General features: G+C 39.4%; 1 protein-coding gene across 12 annotated transcripts in view; it reads left to right on the plus strand.

The window, feature by feature from the left end:
• Positions 1-18319, plus strand: part of LOC125772036 (potassium voltage-gated channel subfamily KQT member 1) — a 109782-nt gene that overhangs the window by 9698 nt on the left and 81765 nt on the right. For all 12 annotated transcript variants that reach the window (XM_049443339.1, XM_049443341.1, XM_049443340.1 and 9 more), the window contains exons 2-5: positions 525-713; positions 6525-6659; positions 11131-11213; positions 11298-11473. In XM_049443339.1, coding sequence (XP_049299296.1) covers positions 525-713; positions 6525-6659; positions 11131-11213; positions 11298-11473 — 583 coding nt within the window. The remainder of the gene's footprint in view (positions 1-524; positions 714-6524; positions 6660-11130; positions 11214-11297; positions 11474-18319) is intronic.

Below are 18319 nucleotides of genomic sequence, written 5' to 3' on the forward strand. Positions count from 1 at the left end.
GCTGAGAAAAGTTTCAATCGCGGGTATGTTGGATTGCGGTGGGAACTAGGCAAACGCAAGATGGGTGAGTTGCTGTTGCTATTTTATAATTGTTAAATGGAACGTTGGGTAGGGGGGGAGAAACGAAAATGGAAAGATGCTTTTTTATGCTGCAAAAGACTGGCTTGCCCATCAGTGTCATAAATATAGTACGATGGAAGTCTCTTCGCGTTTGGTGCAAAAATTTTAAGCGTGAAAAGTGTGAGCTGCGAATTCCGTTCGAGCATGTGTACATCTTGCATACAGCCGTCTCAATGTTGTGCTTGCTTGCTGTTGATGAGGTATTTCGAAACTTTTAGGCTTTTTCATCAGTGTCACGGTATGAATATTTAAACTGCTCTGCCATATAATGGCGCTCATCAGCGATTGCCTTTACTTATTTTGCTATTACAATGTATGCTAAGGATAACAAGGCAAACAACATTATCGTTTAATCTTGTCAAATTTACTAAAACATTTCCTTCACCATTTCTGGTTCGTTTCAGCGCGTGCAAACTCTCCGACAAAAATAGGGCCGACCGGCTTGCACGACCACGAATGTCACTGTTGGGGAAGCCGCTCAACTATAATCGTGGCTCACGGCGTGATGCCCGTTATAGGCGGCTACAGAGCAGGGTCTACAATTTTCTCGAGCGGCCTCGAGGCTTCAAAGCGATTTTCTACCATGTCTGTGTGTAAGTATCGTTAACGTAAATGATAGTAGCAATAGCAAGTGTTTATGTTCCTGATTGTGGTAAAATATTTATTCTAATTTCTGATTGCTTTTGAAAAAAGGTTTAGTGTTCATTCTCTGTGAAAGAATATTAAAAGTGTATGAAAAAGTTTTCCTATCCATATTACAACACGAAAAGTAAGATAAAGCTATCATAAAAGAATGTCTAAAAAAAGTCTAAAATGATCATCTATTTATGTATATCTCTTTTGAACATGATTCAACTAGTGAACCAATTTGAATTCCAATTTGGACCGTGCAACTTCACTCAGGACCAATGCGTCAGTTATCTAGAGATCTTCTCATGCTACAAAAGTTTATAAAATATCTCGAATATTTTAACATTTCTGGTCGCATAAATGCCATAATGCTTCATCTTAACTTAAGCCAGCGACGTCTTTTTTCTCTGGGTGGATTGCCTGGAAAGACTATTGGCTCGTCCAGCATCATTCTGATGACGTGACTTTGCTCATCGTTCAATATGAATTTTGCACAACAGTGAGGTTTTCGTGGAGACAGTTGTTTTAAGTATTTACAACAGTTTTGTGTATTCTCATTTTATAAAAAAAGGAATAAGAGACGATTTAGAGAAAACTTTCATCAACATTTTTATTAGGTTAAACGATAACGAAATTCATTATTTTTGTGTAAATTTTATGAATTTATTTAACATGTTTTTGACTATCTGATTTGTGTTAAATATAAAATAATGCCTCTCTTATAGAAGTTTTGATCGATATTGGCTAAAACCTATGAACTTCAGAACTACAACTTTCCAAACGACGATTCTTGAATTTCTGGCGAGTTATTAAGGACGTGTGTGGTGTCCTAACGGAACTCCTCTTCTGTTGGTTGGTTCTGTTTGTTTCTGATCAAATGGTAGCTTGACCGTACTGATGTTGACAGTAGATATCTGCATTTAGTGTTTGGCCGAACGGAAAAAGCTCATAATAAATTATTTTCGTGCTGTCCCACCATATATATTGAAAAAACTAACTAAGGCGATAGCCATGGTTTTACCATTAATTGAAATTGTTTCATTGCGCCTTAATCACGATTCTCTTTCAATAATATTGTCCTATTTCTCATCTGTAGTCATTATCAGTTTAACAAAAGGGCTAAATAGAAATGGGCAAAGCCTTTCAGATGGAAATTCGATCCATCATTTTTTTTAATGTTAATTGATGTGACACCCAAATATCAAGCTTAATTTTTAAACCAACTCGTCGCAAATGATTTAAAACTTTTTTTGATCGACCTTCTCGATCGATAGAATTTGTGCAGCTGTTCAATAGATTAAAAATAATCTTAAAACCATCTCTTTGTCCTCTATTCTTTCCTTAGTAATCATGCGTAAAACAACTGCGCACTAAAAGCAGTTAAAAACAATATTTTCTTTTAATGTGCCTCATCACACTTTTAAATTGATTCATCATTCCGAAACATGGTAAAGTAATTAAACAAATCTTCCTATCCGGTCGCTTATCCCTTTAAGCATCCCGACACCACACGGAAACACGACAACAAAATGGACAACAGCAATTAGCGTAAAAAGTTTGTCAGAAATCATTTGTCGAATCGACTCCACCGTACCTAGTCACGGGCGAAGAAAAGTTGTCGCTCGTTCCGTTTACCATTGCTCGGCAGTGGACAGCACCTGCGGCGACGCACACCGTAAATCAATTAAGGCTGAGGCGCAGCGCAGGTAACGCGCCATAAAGTCCTAATTAAATTTTCATAACGATGATAGGCGCTTGGTTCGGTTGGCAAGGCACGTCTATCACTTCACGCGGGCGTTTCCGGTTATGTAGCGCTTATTTGTTCGTTATTAGCACCGAAAGATATTCCACATTCCTTGTTCGGCTGTCTGGTTTTAGGGTACGACCACCGCGCTATGTATGGGACCGTATGGGCGATTTGTGTCGTTGGGACCATCGTGAATGTTGGACCTTTTTCCGATTTATTAAATAGCCAACCATGCCTATCCGGGGTGTCCTTTTCAAGTGCTGCCGGCTGCTGCCGGTTTTGCAAGATGCCGTCCATTTGCCATTGGCTGATGAGGTTAATGAAGGAAACAGGCCGGCGCAAAGTGGAAATGAAAGATATCAAACGAACCGTACGAAGTGTTGTCCATTTTTATAAGGATGTGGCGTTTGGGCGTTTGTGCAGGTCGTTTGATGCTGTGCAGGGTTGTATGCAAATTCAACAACATTGCTAAAAGGCATCCATCATAAACGGTAATGATACGCATAAAAAGGAAAGTATCAAGGTGGTGTTGTTGTCCAAAACTGTGGAGTTTTCTCTCTAAGAACACAATGTTAACATTTGAAAAATGCTCCAAATATTTGACACGAATATTTTTTTTATGTGATTCCGTGAAGCATTTTCTCGGAGCAAAGAAAACAACTCGACGTAGATCCTGGAAAACAATTTAATTAAACAATTGTACATTGATTAAAAATTTGTACATCAAGTGTTTATCAAGCTCTTAAAACAAACCACCACCACAACCATATCACCAAACATATAAGGCGAGTGAAAATTCACGTGAAAAATTTAAAAATCAACAGTTGGGTAGATAAGTTTTTTAACTGTTGAATAGTTCGTATCAAACAAATTATATTAAAATATTTTGCCAATTTTTTTCCAACGTGTTTCAGCTGATTAGATTGACAGGTTGAACATTCAAAAACATAAAGTTTAACATTTTTTCATTTAATCTTTAAATGTCAATAACTGTAGAGTAAATGATTGACTGGATATTGGGCTGCGTGGTAAATATAAGTCTAGTAAGCCAAAAATTTACTTTAGTGGTCGTTAAGCCAAGAAAAGAGAGAGAGAGAGAGAGAGAGAGAGAGAAAGAGAGCGGGAGAAAGATAAAGCTTGATGCAATTGAAAACGGTTATAAGCTGTCTTTTGAACTGTAAAGAAATGAATTCTGCTAAAAATACATGTTTTTTCAAGGTAAAGACAAAGACCTATCCTTTACCCAGCTGTTGCAAATGATATAAGAAATCATAAATCAATGAATGTTAGTCGAAATAAAATTTTTTTTTTTGATAATATTGACAATTGTGTTTTCTCGCTATGCCTTAAGGTTGTTAGTAGCTAAGCGTGGCCTTGATGTTGATTTAAAATGAAAACAAAACAAATAGAGATTAAATGCAAAAAAAATATAATAATAAAAAATTATATTTATAAAATTTATGTATAGTATGAAAGAATATCGCCAAACAAATGCATCTGATTTGAAGCTATTTACATTGTATTAATCTTATAAAAAGCATCTACTCGGCATCGTATTTCAACTTAATAAGCAACCAACTCGCTGGATCTATTAGCACTTTATAGTTATCAATTAGTTTTTTACATCAAATCGATATCTTCCTCCTTCGCCATAAATTTGGTTCCTAATCCAAAAAAGCAGCTCGTGTTTTCGTTCTGTTTGCCATCCAATGTTCAGCAAAAGTGCTAGTGCCAAAAACATCTGTAAGCGTTTTTATGATCATTTACGACTGGCAAACCCCCTCGACCCCGGTCATGGTAAGCGAAGCTCGGTTGTTAATCACAAACCCAGAGGCGACGCTTTTTATCCCTGTAACAAGTGGTTTTTGGAGCGCGTCCAAAAGCTCACTTCGTTCGTAAGTCATAAATGGCAGACCAAGTTCCAAAATTGCCGACTGGTTGCGAGCAGTTTGTTATATTTCGCCCGACCACTAAAAGGACGAGACACGCCGGTTGCTGACTGGTAGCGTGGACTGGAGCAAAATGATAAAGCAAGATATAAATCCACTCGCACTTCGCCAAAAGACTTTATCCACGAGCCGTAAAGTACGGTTCATCTATCTTCATGTTGCTCTCGAATCTGAGTGTGTCCCTATTGATTTTTCAGCCTTCGCTGTGGTTGAACAGTCATTAGGGCTGATGGTTGTTTGTGAGAAAGACACGCAAAAGCACAACGATACCGGAATTTATTGCATGACGTTTTGGAAATCAAACATATTCCACACACCAGGGTCCCCTACCTCCCCATTTCCGGTCATTTTCTCTCACTGGTCCAGCAAAATGCTTGAGCATTAAAACTATTCTCGGCCCTGATGAGAAGATTCTTCTTGACCTCAGCCTGCGTACGGTGCTAGCGTGTGAATGAATTTTGCAAGCATTCCACCAGAGAACCCGAGAGAACCTTTTGGCCCGGTGTGGTCCGTTAGATTCCAACGCAATTGCCGGTGCGTTCTTAAGCATCGTCCACAGCAAGGGCACGTTCGGGGTTCGGAGAACCGTTATTAAACTTTGACACTTCCGCGATGAGACCGGTTCTGCACGATTCGGTCGGTGCCTCGGTTGATTACTATTTCCTGTCACGGTTTGCCCGCGTCCGCCACACGCGTTTCGTCCCCGGCGCACCAACCGGGGTACCACAACTCCCCTGGCACCTATTGCGACGGGGCGAAAGTCGACCGGAATTTGGTATGTTCCTGTCGCCGACGGTGAACATTTTGGTGTGCCGTGCGAATACTCGTTTCAGCAGGCTTTTGGCTGATTGGCACCTTAGGGTGGAGTGTGTCAGCATGTGAACGGAAGCTGTTATTGCCGGTATGGCGTCATGGATGAGTTAAGCTATTTGATGGAAGTAATGACGCGAACGCGTTCTATCTGTCCGGATGATTTGATTGGTGAAGAAAATCGATTCCACTTGCCCGGGACGAGCTATTTGAAATCTGGCAATCAGGTTGCCCGATACGCTTTAAGGCAACGTCTTGGGTTGCTCGGTTTGTGAAGCAACTCTGTGGTAAATGGGAAAATTTGGGGTCGAAATTTAAACATCCAATCAAATCTACTAATTTAAATCAAAAGTTATAAAAAAATGTTAAATAAAGTTCTGAAAGTGCTGTTGATGACGACGAAAATTGTATACACAAGAATACTCTTACTTATTTACTTAAAAAAGAGAACAAGTATTTATGTAAATATGTTAAGAACAACAGTTTAGTGGATGTGTTTTGTCATGTTTAATTTGTATGTATGTTATTATACTATCGCTAAAAAACAGGCTAGAAATATAAAACATTTTATTATATTTTTTTAATTATTTTTTTCATTTTCTGTTTTATTTTCTTTCGTCTGTGTTTTTCTTCTTGTTTTATTGCTTTTTCTTTTATTTTTGTTTCTTTGTTTATCTTCGCTTTCCATTTCAATCATACTTTTTTTTTAAATAGCTTATTTTCTAGTTTTTTTTTGCTATTGTATCATTTGTGTGTCATTTTTATAATTTTCAATTTATTGTTTCAGTGTCATTTTTATAATCTTTATTTTGTGTATTTTTGCGTATGTTTGTGTCCTATTATTTTAGATAAATTTTTGCTCGCCTACAGTAAGGCAAATGATTATAGGAGTTTTTATTTAAATAATGTTTTCTCTTTTGGAAAATTCCGACAGTCGTATGATCAGTGGATCGGTTCGATTCACAAACAAGAATCGTATACGGAACAGTAACAGTAGTTCGTAGATTTCAAATTTCAAATTTAGATAAAAACAAAAGTCCTTTTTGATCGTTTTTATATTCTACCTCATAAAAGTGATTAACATATTCTTCGATAAATATTAATCGAAAATAAGAAAAACTGTATCCATCAATTTCCGTATCAGAAAAAATAAATAGGGGCACATTATTCTATCATAACTATTTGTGTGTATATTAATAATTATGTTAATTTACAAAAAGATGAAATAAAATATTAACCTATGATTGCATTTCTTGCTTTACTTGCAGATTTTTAATGGTGTTCACATGTTTGGCCTTAAGTGTCTTCTCAACTATTCAGGAATACGAGGAACAAGCAATCGCCATCTTATTCGTCATGGAGATTATAGTAGTAATATGGTTCTCGATCGAGTTCTTCCTAAGGTACGTACGTCATACGCAGCTTAACAAGGTATAACAACACATAACTTCCTAAGGACGATAAACAAATTGCTCCCGAAAAGAAAAACAAAAGTAAAAGTAGAATAGAAAACAAAAGAGAAAAGCTCATAAGTTCCACCTTTGGCAAATGTACAAACGGAACAAAGAACGGTTAAGCAGTTTATCATATTCCGAGCAAAAGAACGACACACAACTTGGTTTCGTGTTCGGTTTCCATTTCTTACCCGCCGTACGTTTACGGCCACACATCAACGACGACAATGGTTTGCACATCTCTGCATGACGTTCCTTCATTTGTCTGCGCCATTGATCACGCTGACGTGCACCGGAAATTATATACGCATTGCCGTTATGCGACAGTGGCAAAGTGTATCCGGCACACGTGTGTGTACGTGTGTTTCGGCTAGCGTTCGCATTCTAACGACGGTCGGTAAGGTTTACGTGAGAAGTTTTAAAGTTCGTGTACGCGGCAGATAGCTTTCATTTGTCGTGCTGTCGTGCTGCATCCATTTTGTACCGTGACACAAATTGGAAAGCATCATCGTTTTCATCGTTGTTTTTTTTTGTTTGTTTGGCACAAAACAGTTCCTTTGGCTAAGCGGTTCGTGTTTGCCGATGTTTATAAATCAAAAAAGCTGTTCCGATACGGGAATGGGTTCGAGGAAGCTTAAATATGCCCACGGTGGGTTGCTTTCCATGTGCAAATTCCACGATCGCGCATCAATCAATCAAACATTCTGCAAAATATCCGGAAATCCATTAAATCATGTTTCTCCCCCGGCTAAGTATCCGGTGCAATCGTAGTCCAGTGCAGCCCAAACTGCAGTCACGTTTATTGAATTCCCGCACGCTACAGAGGTGTTTATGTCGGAAAGCTTAACATTCAGAATTAACACTCCGCTTTGAACGATGGGTGCAAATTGAGGTTATATCTTAATCGATTTCTCCCGGTCATGCACAGCCAGGAGGTGTGGCTATACATTGCTGCGGTTGGGCTGGTAATTTACAGCTTAGAAGCCACCCATTTCCAGGCGCTGAGTTGCTAAGACACGCAACGATGTCGATCGTTGCGCGGTAGGCTCCATGACGTGTGGCTTTGATGCAGATGTCAAGTACATGAAGGATGCAATACAAACACACACACACACACACTCCGTGGTTGACTTCATTTCCTGTGGCCATCTTTGACTGTTTGACGAAGCATGCTTGTGCAGCTAGTATAATAGCGTGAGCTTTCGTCTGGCGCTCGTTTGGCAGCGACAGTGCCTGTAGTTGACCCGAAGGATTATCCCAAAACTGCCACACTCGATTCCCTCCCACCCTCGGGCTGATTGATTGATGATTGATACGTTCAATTAACCGTTCGAGCATGGTGGGATCGCTGTTTGGATTCGCTCAATTTCGAACTGCCACGGTACAGTGGTAGCGGGCTCGCATTTCCTCATCGAGGAAAGGTTCACTTGCGGTGTGTGTTTGTGCGAAAAAGGGAGTCGTATTTCGATTGCGTGCTGTCGGTACGTGTTTCCGAGGTCAATCACAAACGGGAAGGCAAACATAAACCGGGGTGGTGATCGTAAGGGAAATGGGCCCTTGTTATCGCTATCGATGGAGCCGCCTGGTCTTTCACGAACGCACGTTACATAACACCGTTTGAGTTAGGTTTTCTTATGCCCTGCCAGAGGAACCTTTTGTGGGATTGGTACATTTTTTCTCGCTCCCCACCTTCGTTAATTAGAGCCACATTTATTGAGTGGGACGTGTGTTGGATGGTGGTTCAAAGTTCGTTGATTGGAAGTGAAATTAACTTTGAGCAATAGAGGCAACGGCGATGAGAAAATCGATTAATAAATTGACAAGTTTTTAAAGGTGCAATTTAAAAGTTATGCTTTTGAATTTTTTAAGTTTTAAGATTTTTGAAAAAGCTACGTAAGATATTACGATTATACGCGTAAGAAGCGACAATTTAATTTGTTCTCTTTTGAACAATTTATTGCGAAATATATTTTCAATATTTCTTGTAAAGCTTTTATGAGAAATTGATTCTATTTAGGATTCTTTTACAAACATTTCAAATGAGAACAAACATTTCAAGTGAATTTCGACTCCTTCTTTAGAATGGTTCGGAATGGAGACTGGAAAAGAATAGAATAAAATAAAACAGTTGAGCTTTGGAGAAGTGAAAACGGAAGGAAGGAAGATATTCTTCTTTTTTTATAGTACAGTTCAGTACAGAGTACAGTACAGAGAAAGCCGCCATTCTTAAATGTTGATAAATAGATAATAAAGTAAATATTACATTTGTAATTAATTTACATAACAGTTTAGTTGACATTTCTGATTATTCATTTTTTTAATTAAATCTTTGAAACGCCACAAATTTTGAGGTCCTTTTTCAGGTCTTCGCTTCACTTATATTAGTAGTTGTGTAAATAATAGACCAACATAAAAGTGTTTTAAAGTGATTGAAAAGAGTCCAGGCAACAATCTAATATCGATCGAAAAGAAAACTACTGAACATAATAGGAATGTAATCACCTTTGCTTGAATCCTATGTTTAATCAGTTTTCAGCAAATATTCATTTACCTCCTATCGGACCAGCCTTGCGCCCGCTGGCCAAAGCGTGAGCAAATCCCGTTGGTTATATAATTTAACGGTGATTGTAACCGCGTGTTTGATCCTTCGAAAATAGATTTCGATAAGTATTTAACCTATAACCTCGTGCTGACTCGTCTGTTTATCGAAATATCAGACCTGAGCGTGTGCCGAAGAGAACTATGAGCCATAAGTCTCTCACATCACTTCCTGGGTAAGGGTTAGTCTGTTCCAGTGTGTCTTTCCGCTTCATGCGACGACTTCGTGTGTAGGTTTTGTGAAAAAGAGCCACCAAAAAATAAGAATGTTAGGATTTATTTCACCATTTCCGTAGATTAGGGATTGTCACTTCTTGTTGGTTTTGAAATTTTTAGATTTGATCCTAAGTTTAAGGTTTTCCCCAAAAAATTCTGCCAGACGCATCCGAGTGCCATTAGGAGGATTAGCTATCTTTGGTAAAACGTTATCTTTAAACGCTCTCAATTTTTTTTACTGGTGCTTCCAATAACTCCTTCAGGTCAGGTCTACTACTAACCAGACACGATTGACCCTGATGCATAACAAAATCCATCTGTTACAGGTACTACATCACAATTTGTCCGACTTTTTGACCCTTCAGGAGTATGGAAGAAGTCACTTTACTAATGTGATGTCTGCCTGTTGTTTAGTAACCAGAAAAAGACTTATGTTTGAGTCTCTGGCCTCTCTTCAAATAGGAGAATATATAATAAATTTCAAATCTACTTTATTTGGCGGATACGAAGTGTCATACCATATTAAGCGTCCGTGTGATACCTTTCGTTTTCTCAAAGTATCAGGGAAGTAGCTTACAATTTTCACAATGACTGTAAATGACTGCAGCAAATTAACTGGAAACGTTCGTTAAAATTTTTCTGCACACAATACAATAGCGACAAAAGCAGACAAACTGCTAGATATATCACTTAATGTCAGAGAACTTGTATGAAAAATCTCCTACAATCGAACCATTTTTAAATGCATACGTTTAATGCATATTTACGCTCAATTACTATCCTAGTTCTTCCATGCAATTAAGATTATGAATATGTATATCGATCTGCATAAGCCGATTAAAGGGTTTTTTAATGCTCGTATTATATATTTCGGATAATTATAATTACCTTTTGCAAGAATATTCATGCTCCAAATGGAACTCCAATGCGTAGTTATAAAAGCTTCAGATGCGCCTCCCATAAATACTCATACCAACTCTGCTCCTAAATTACTAATGTGTAATTTAGCTGCTTTGAGATAATTTCAGTTTATATGATTGCTGTGGAAAATATTGCACACTTCACTACACATCCACACCATATCGTATCGCTTGTATCGCCCTATCAAGAACATACACCCGGACTGTTGATGCTTCAATTAGCGCCACATAATTACAACCATTACTCTTTTGCTGGCCCGGACCCTTTTGTTCGGTTCCGCTTATTCTGTCGATTGCGTTTGTTGCGTAAGGGCTGTTTCAACCCTTGGAATGAAAAGCTAATTTCAAATGCATCGCCAGTTTCTTTTCTAACGTAGCATGTTAACGCGGGGTTGGCAGTTGGAGTTGGCGTAACAGCATTGCGGCTCATAAATTTGAGGCCCGTGCGGGCAAGCTTCGTGGTAAACTGCCACCATCCAATTACAACTGGTGACAACAACCAATTTAATTAAACCCCCCGAAGGGGTGTCACAGTGGACGCGTTTGTTTTAAAATTTAAATTTAACATAAATATGCTTTTAATTTGCCATTCTCATCTCACTTGTTCGCCCAGTATTTCACACGAGTTTTTCGCTCATGCTTTAACTCTTTTTTTGGTGTTTGTTGTTATGTACTTTATTCCACAGACTTTGGTCATCAGGATGCCGTTCGCGTTATCAAGGAGCAGTGGGGAGGTTGAAGTTTTTAAAAAGGCCTTTTTGTATCATAGGTACGCATGACACGTGTCATTAGGATTTGATTTAACTTTTTTTTTAAATAATTCTCATTTTTTCCTTCTTCTTTCCATATTCAGATATAGTAACGATAGCCGCCTCCATAGTGGTGCTCGTAATGGGAACATCCGGGCAGGTGTTTGCCACCAGTGCGCTTCGAGGGCTCCGCTTTTTCCAAATCCTGCGCATGGTACGCATGGACCGGCGTGGCGGCACATGGAAACTGCTCGGGAGTGTCGTCTACGCTCACAGACAGGTAAGTCAGAATTTTAAATAAAGTGAGAGAGAGAGAGAGAGAGAGAGAGAGAGAGAGAGAGAGCGAGAGTGTAAAAAATGTTAACAAACCTTATTCTTTGTGCTGTTTGATCTTACATGCCACGACCAGTGATGCGTGCTTCACTTTTCAATCGTGAAGTGTAAACAGCTTGAACCATCACTTCACTGAAGCACTTCTTTACCTCTCGCGTATCTCGTTTCGTTTTCCATTTCTGCGAACCCTGTCTTGGGCGGCACAAAACGGGAAATCCAGCAAAATGGGGGTTTCGGTTTCCTATTCTTCTCTCGCCAGCTGACCACTTGCCAGCGCTGGGACCGGTTTATGTGTAAGAGTTTGAATGGAAAACCTCAAGTTCCGATGACAGCTGCGACGATGGAGGATATCGATTTTTGTGTTGTACAAGAGAAGAGAGATAGAGAGAGAAAAACCATGAACACCTCTGTCTCATTTTCCCCATCCTGTTGCACGATACTCGGGGTTGAGATCCGTTTTCTGATTGTACAAAGTCGAGGCCCGCTTGAAATATCTTTGCCCTAACGTCCTCCTTTTGGTATGCCATTTCGTGGAAAAGTCCTTGCCACAACAAGAAGCATCGTGTGTCCCCGGACTTCAACTCGTAGGGGACGTTCATTTTTCCCATTTATTGCTATTTATTGGGTAGACGAGAAAATGGCTAACCCGTGGGTCATTCGGATACTCCGTACAACAGTAAACGGCCGAGAGTCTCACTCCAAAAAAAGCAAAGAAAAACGAACGAAGATCCAAGTAAGGTATCGGAAGGATAAGAGAAAAATGTGAGATTGCACGCATGATTGCATACACACAGGCGCGTACGATTCGAACTTCAATTTGAAAAGGTTTTTTCCTTCTACTGCTCTTGTTCATCCATTTTACTACCTTTTCTATGGAGTTGTTTCCGTTGACATTTATCCCGTGGCTTTCTCGATAGAGGGGAGTGGGGAAAAAACTAGAAACTGCCAAGAAAATGGGTCGCCATGGTTTGGATTTCCGCTCCATTCAAAAGCCGTACGCGTGAGGATAACCGTTTGAGTTTTTCACGCATTCGTCCATTTTTTTCACACTCCACTATAGGTAGAATGGGGGAAAAGAAAAGAAAACACAGCATTCATGTAAACCGGCATCAAATGGCATTCCATTTTGGAATCGTAATGGTCAGTCACGGTTGGCACTTTTGCCGGGATTCGATTTGTTTCTTGATCCGTCGATCGATGTTAGCCTTTCGATGACGTCAAACGTGTCATACCCGACAACGAGGGACGTTAATGGTGAACCAGAACGATATCGCACAATACTGCTGACAATATTTGTCTGCACCATCGTGTACGTCCATCATCGTGGTGTCTCAGCGTTTCGGTGTTGTAGAAAGGGTACCGAGCTGGAAGAGTTTGTCATACAGCATATTTACTGCTGGGCATATGAAAACTCTTGGAAACGGGAAACGGGAGACTGGAAATCGAAGAAGATGTTTGAGTTCGTGTCTACTTTGTACTAACTTCCTTCAAAACCAGTTGATGATTGTGAAGGACTAATGAAGGAGAATCGATGGTAGGAGCAATATTTCCACCCACTCAGGCGGACGTAACGAATGATTTGTAAATGTGCGATGTGGAAACGTAATTGAAGCACAAAATGAGCAAGACGTGTGAGAAGAATGCCATCCGCTTGGGCAATAGCTGCGCGCCGGGAAAGGGGCAGCCGACCGCTTCGGGCCTAGCCAACAACCCGAGAGCAAAAGTGCCACAACAATTTACTCATAATAGCAATAATCGTGCATAATTTAAGGCGCGCCGTTCGGATCCGGTAAGGTGACAAAGAGAAGAGGTTTTGGGCGCAAGGTAAACAAGCCGGCTGCTTCCGCTTCAATGAAAATTATTAATGATCGTGTTAGCAAACCATCAGGCACCAGGCGCCTCCATCGACGGTTTGACATTTTCGTTCCCGCCAAACGTTTGCTTGAATTGCAGCGGTGCTCGAACCTTTTTCGCTTGATGTTCGGTTCGGTGCTTGTAAAATGGTGTTCGGTTGATGAACGCCAAGTACACTTACATGTACGCGTGCACAGACACACACACACACACAAGTGGTCATGGATGGGTTTTTTTGCAGGTACCGCCATTCATCATTTTTCACCGAAGCAGATAACTCGTAATGTCAGGCGCGTTCGTAAGTGAACACTTAGTTTCCCCTCTCCCTAGTCCCGTCGCCCCTATCCATCCCCATTTTCACCGTGAAACATCTCCCACCCGTATGTCAAGTTGCCGAATTGAACAAAAGCACCGAACTAGGAAAAACTTTATGGAACGAAAAACCCTTTTCCAAAAACTTGCCAAAAACCTGTTTGCTGTTTATGTTGTGCTGTTGTGCATGAGCGAAGCAAGGGTTCTGTCCCTCCCGTCCACGCCACCCACTTCACTCTTTCTTGTAAAACAGACCGACATAAACAATCAACGTCCGGTGAAGCGTTCGGCTCTTGGTAAACTTTCCCGCAGCCAAACCCGAATCATGCTCGCGGCATTGTAGTGTAAATTATAATCACTTTTTCAAATGTTGGACAAAACTTATCTTAGGAAAGTTTTTTTGTTCTACAAAGCCGCTGCTGGTATCGATGCAACGTGCAACATGGACGAGATTGTTGGAAGACAAAAGAGCACTCGAAAAAAAACAACGAAAAATGGAAGAAACTTCCGAAAGCGAGGAGGCGAATGAAACTAAATGGTAACCCCCCCTCCCACCGGACATCCGGAGAAGGATTTAGATGTTTGAAGTAAACCTCCCCATTGACCACATGGGAAAGTGAACCATTGGTTCACTCTTCGTTTACCACCGACAGGCCACTAAGCCTGTAGAGCACACATATTCTAACTACACTGTTTTTCGTAAAATTCCACCATTTGCACGTGTATGTGTGAGCGGATTTATGTTGCCTCTCCAAAAGCTCAGTGTAAAAATGGTTTAGGGGTGGTTGAAAAAGAAAACGGGAAAATAAAATCATTTAATTTCATAACCCTTCTGATTTATGCGGCCATTAAATCCAGGACCAGTAACGATTTTCATGATGCTATCAGTCGAATTACGGTCACCATCGGGGTATGAAAATATCATTCCATGGTTTTCTTTACAGTAAATGACCAACAGCCAAGCCATATTCAAACCACAAACCTGCTGAATGGTCCGAGTGCTCGCTATTTACGGATGGAAAATGCCGGAAATTTCATTACAGGGTTGTATGGAAATATATTGTGTTTAGTTTTTTTTTTAAATTTTGGTGGGATATTTATTTAAGTACGAGAAAATGTAACTTATTTATTTTATTCGGTTTTTTTCTTCTACTTGTGCGTTTATGGGTGATGAATCACTTACTAGTTTTCATTATAAAATTGTTCTTTTTTTAATAATTCTGTCTGATAGTTCTGTCTTTAATAATGATAGTTAAAGTTAAAAGACTAAAATTTTAAGACTGTATCTGTCAAACAATCGAGCAAATTCTATCGAAAGATTGATATCAGGTTCTGTCATGCTAAACGATCTGCTTGAAACTTTTGATCAGCTGTTATGTTTAATGGTCGTATCGGAGTTATTTCTTGAAGAAAAAATTCTTGAAAACTACATAAAACAAATTTTTGGTGCAATTCTATTCGTTAAAATTAAATTACATTTAAAGCAAATATGTATAAAGGGAAATGATTCGAAATTTTTATAGTAAAATGTTAGTTTGTATAGAAAGTTTTATGCGAATAGCCCGATAAATGTCAAAACTTATAAAAAAAATATTTATGAAAGGATCTTAGAATATAAAATCGGTTAATAAAATTTGTTCTCATAGTTTTCAAAACTACGGTTTACTATATATCATTATGAAATAAAGGGAATATTTAAACAATACACAAGCAACATTCGAATATTGTTCAAACCCATCTAGAAACCCTGCCTAAAGCTTTGTTTTTCTCGTTTTGTCCATTAGAAAGCCTTTCGGTTGAGCACCAAATGATATGAATAATAACCTCGATCCTTATCGTGATGGAAAATTTATGTTTTGTATCGTATCAATAATCGTAAAACAAAGTTATGATTTTCTACTTCTTTAAAAATTAAACCCATCACCGTAAATATTACATTTCGCTGGAGAACCCATTTTTGCACCTAAAATGCACCACCATTTTGTGGCATGCCCAGTTGCTCTACTTTCTTAAACAAACTTACCATACGATCCAAATGTTGTTTTAATTTAGCTGCTGATGGATAGCAAATAATATCGTTCGATAGTTTCGCTCCAATAAATCTCCTACGATTGGCACGTAACATATTCAATTACACACCAATGAGCGTACGGCAGATTCTATTTGGCAAATGCGGGCATGTAGGCGACTTCGTACGTGCAATATGCTTGCGAGACTTCATTAAGATAATGGCCTGTGTCGGTGAATGTGTCGGTGGCTGTACATGCGCATGGGAGTGGGTTTTTGCAGCTTCCATATATGCAACTCGATGCAACGCGACCATGTACACCGAATGTACGATCCGTTTACCTGTTGGTTCCGATTCCATGTGATTTCCATCGGAATGAATGTCTGTACTTTCACCCCATTTTCATCCCACCAGCTTCACCCTACCACCTTCACACCCATGCTAAGGATTGTGTTTTTCCACGCTTTGCGGAAGCATTCCCGGCTGCACTTAATTGCAAATACATTTGCTTGTTTTCCGTGCCACTGATAATCCGGTTTCCGATTCTCTTTCGAGCGAACGGACTACTTACCGGGTTGGGTGGTTTGGAAGGATGGCAGGTAAAAAGTGTAACAATATTTCATTTAACTTTCATAATTGTTTCCATTCCTGTCGCTCCATTCCAAGCGGTTGCGGAGTGCGACGACTGACACGGCCGGTTCGGCAGGAGTTGACGGAGTTGCGAGAACTGGCAACACTGCCTGCATCGTTCTTCCGCCGAGGCTTTACTTGTGTCCTTGTGCATGCAATGCTTGTAGTCGGGTTTTGCTGCTAAACAAAGCGAAATTAATGAAGAATGATTGTGTTCGCATGGAAAATCGCCATTCGCTGTTGTCCGGGCAGGTGACCGTGTTTACCGTGTGTCCGTGTGTTTTTGGAAGAGTTCCTTTAGGTGGGTGGGAAACGTGGATGTTGCAACCGGGCTGGCGGAAGGATAAAATTGTATGGGTTTTGCACAAAGTGGTTTGATATTTTCCATCCTATTTCATCTACCTTTGCTAAACATAGGTGGTGCTTCCGAAGATCGTTCTATTTCATTCCATGGCCAGAAGGACACAATCCTTCTCAAAGCAATAAAGCTTAACAGGGGTACTAGAAAAGTGCTATCCCCAATTTAGCCATTATATCATTGTATTAATTAATTTTAATGTTGATTTTTCGGGTCGGTTTTTTAGCTAAAAAATTCAGCTTACTTCTGTTCTTAATTAACCCGCTCATCTAGAGCTGTTTAAAGATGTCTCTTTATTTTCTGTTGTAAAGGAAAATATCGTTTAAGTTTTTATCGTTAGTTGATGCCGATGAAACAGAACCACAAATTGGTCTATATTTTAAGTGTCTGGTAAAAAAAAGCCGAAAGCGCACCTTTCGCCCCTTTTTTTTATTTTCCTAATGGCTATTGTGTCGATGACTTCAATGTCGGCTAATTCAGTTCCGGTTTCATCGCGATTACGTTTCATTAAATCCGATATAAACAGTTGACCCTGTTATTATGTTGTCTGATCTATCTCCGAATATTCTAACACTCTAACATTTAGGCCGAGTGTCTCCGTGATTATCCAATTATCCGTGATTCTTGGAGATCTAAACATTATTTGGCATGGCAACTTTACACCGATGGCTTTTTGCACGAATTATAACAGATATCTTACCATAATAAAACAGAAAGTATTGACAATACGGCATAATAATTAAATATAAATAAACCAACAAGTAAAATAAAATGGTTAAAAAGACAACTAAAGAGACACAGTCTACGATACGTTTTACATTCTGTATCTTTTATCCTTGTTTACTGCTTATCAGGTTACAGTCGAGTTCCAATGAGCAGGCATAAACGTCGAACTATCAGAAATGTTTCAATTTGTTCAACTTCATTCATCTGATTAACCATACCAGATCTTCATTCTAACATTTAAATTAATTTTTCATATTTTTTATTTTTTTTTGCGTAATTTTACTTGCCTAGAAATCGAACATATTATCTCAAACTAATCTAATAAAAAAACATTTGCAACGTTAAATTAACTTGAAACAACTATTAATACTAAACGAAAAACCCTGCATCCATACAAAACTTTAATGCTATCGAGGCAAAAGCATCGGCACGGCTTGGTGAACATTGCGAATTTATGTTGCCACCGTTGGTACTGTTGAATCGGATTAGTACTCGCACCAGACGGTGTTATCGGCATTCGGGCAGCGTCGACGATTCATTGCAAAACTCTTCACGGACTGTCCACCCGCTCGCCCAAACTGCCAGAACAATATGAAGGATTAAATTCCAATTAATAATCCCGAAAACATGGCCAACTACTTTCATTACTGCTTCCCGGTACTTTCAGCTGGTTGTGCATTCCTTCCCAAAACAAACCGCATGGATGGATGAAATCGAGAAACCGTTTAAACACGTGTGCCTGAACGAACCAACCACTCGAAAGTGGACTTCTCCGCTTCGGGTTCCATTGTTGTGGGAAGTTAATTGGAATAAAACACATTTTAATCTGCCTGCACAGCAATCTCTTTGTAATATTGGTTTTGTGCTGAAAAGTGCATGAAAAGAAACCATGAAATGCAGCCAGC

The sequence above is a fragment of the Anopheles funestus genome, chromosome 3RL (genome assembly GCF_943734845.2).
Source record: "Anopheles funestus chromosome 3RL, idAnoFuneDA-416_04, whole genome shotgun sequence".
NCBI lineage: Eukaryota > Metazoa > Arthropoda > Insecta > Diptera > Culicidae > Anopheles > Anopheles funestus.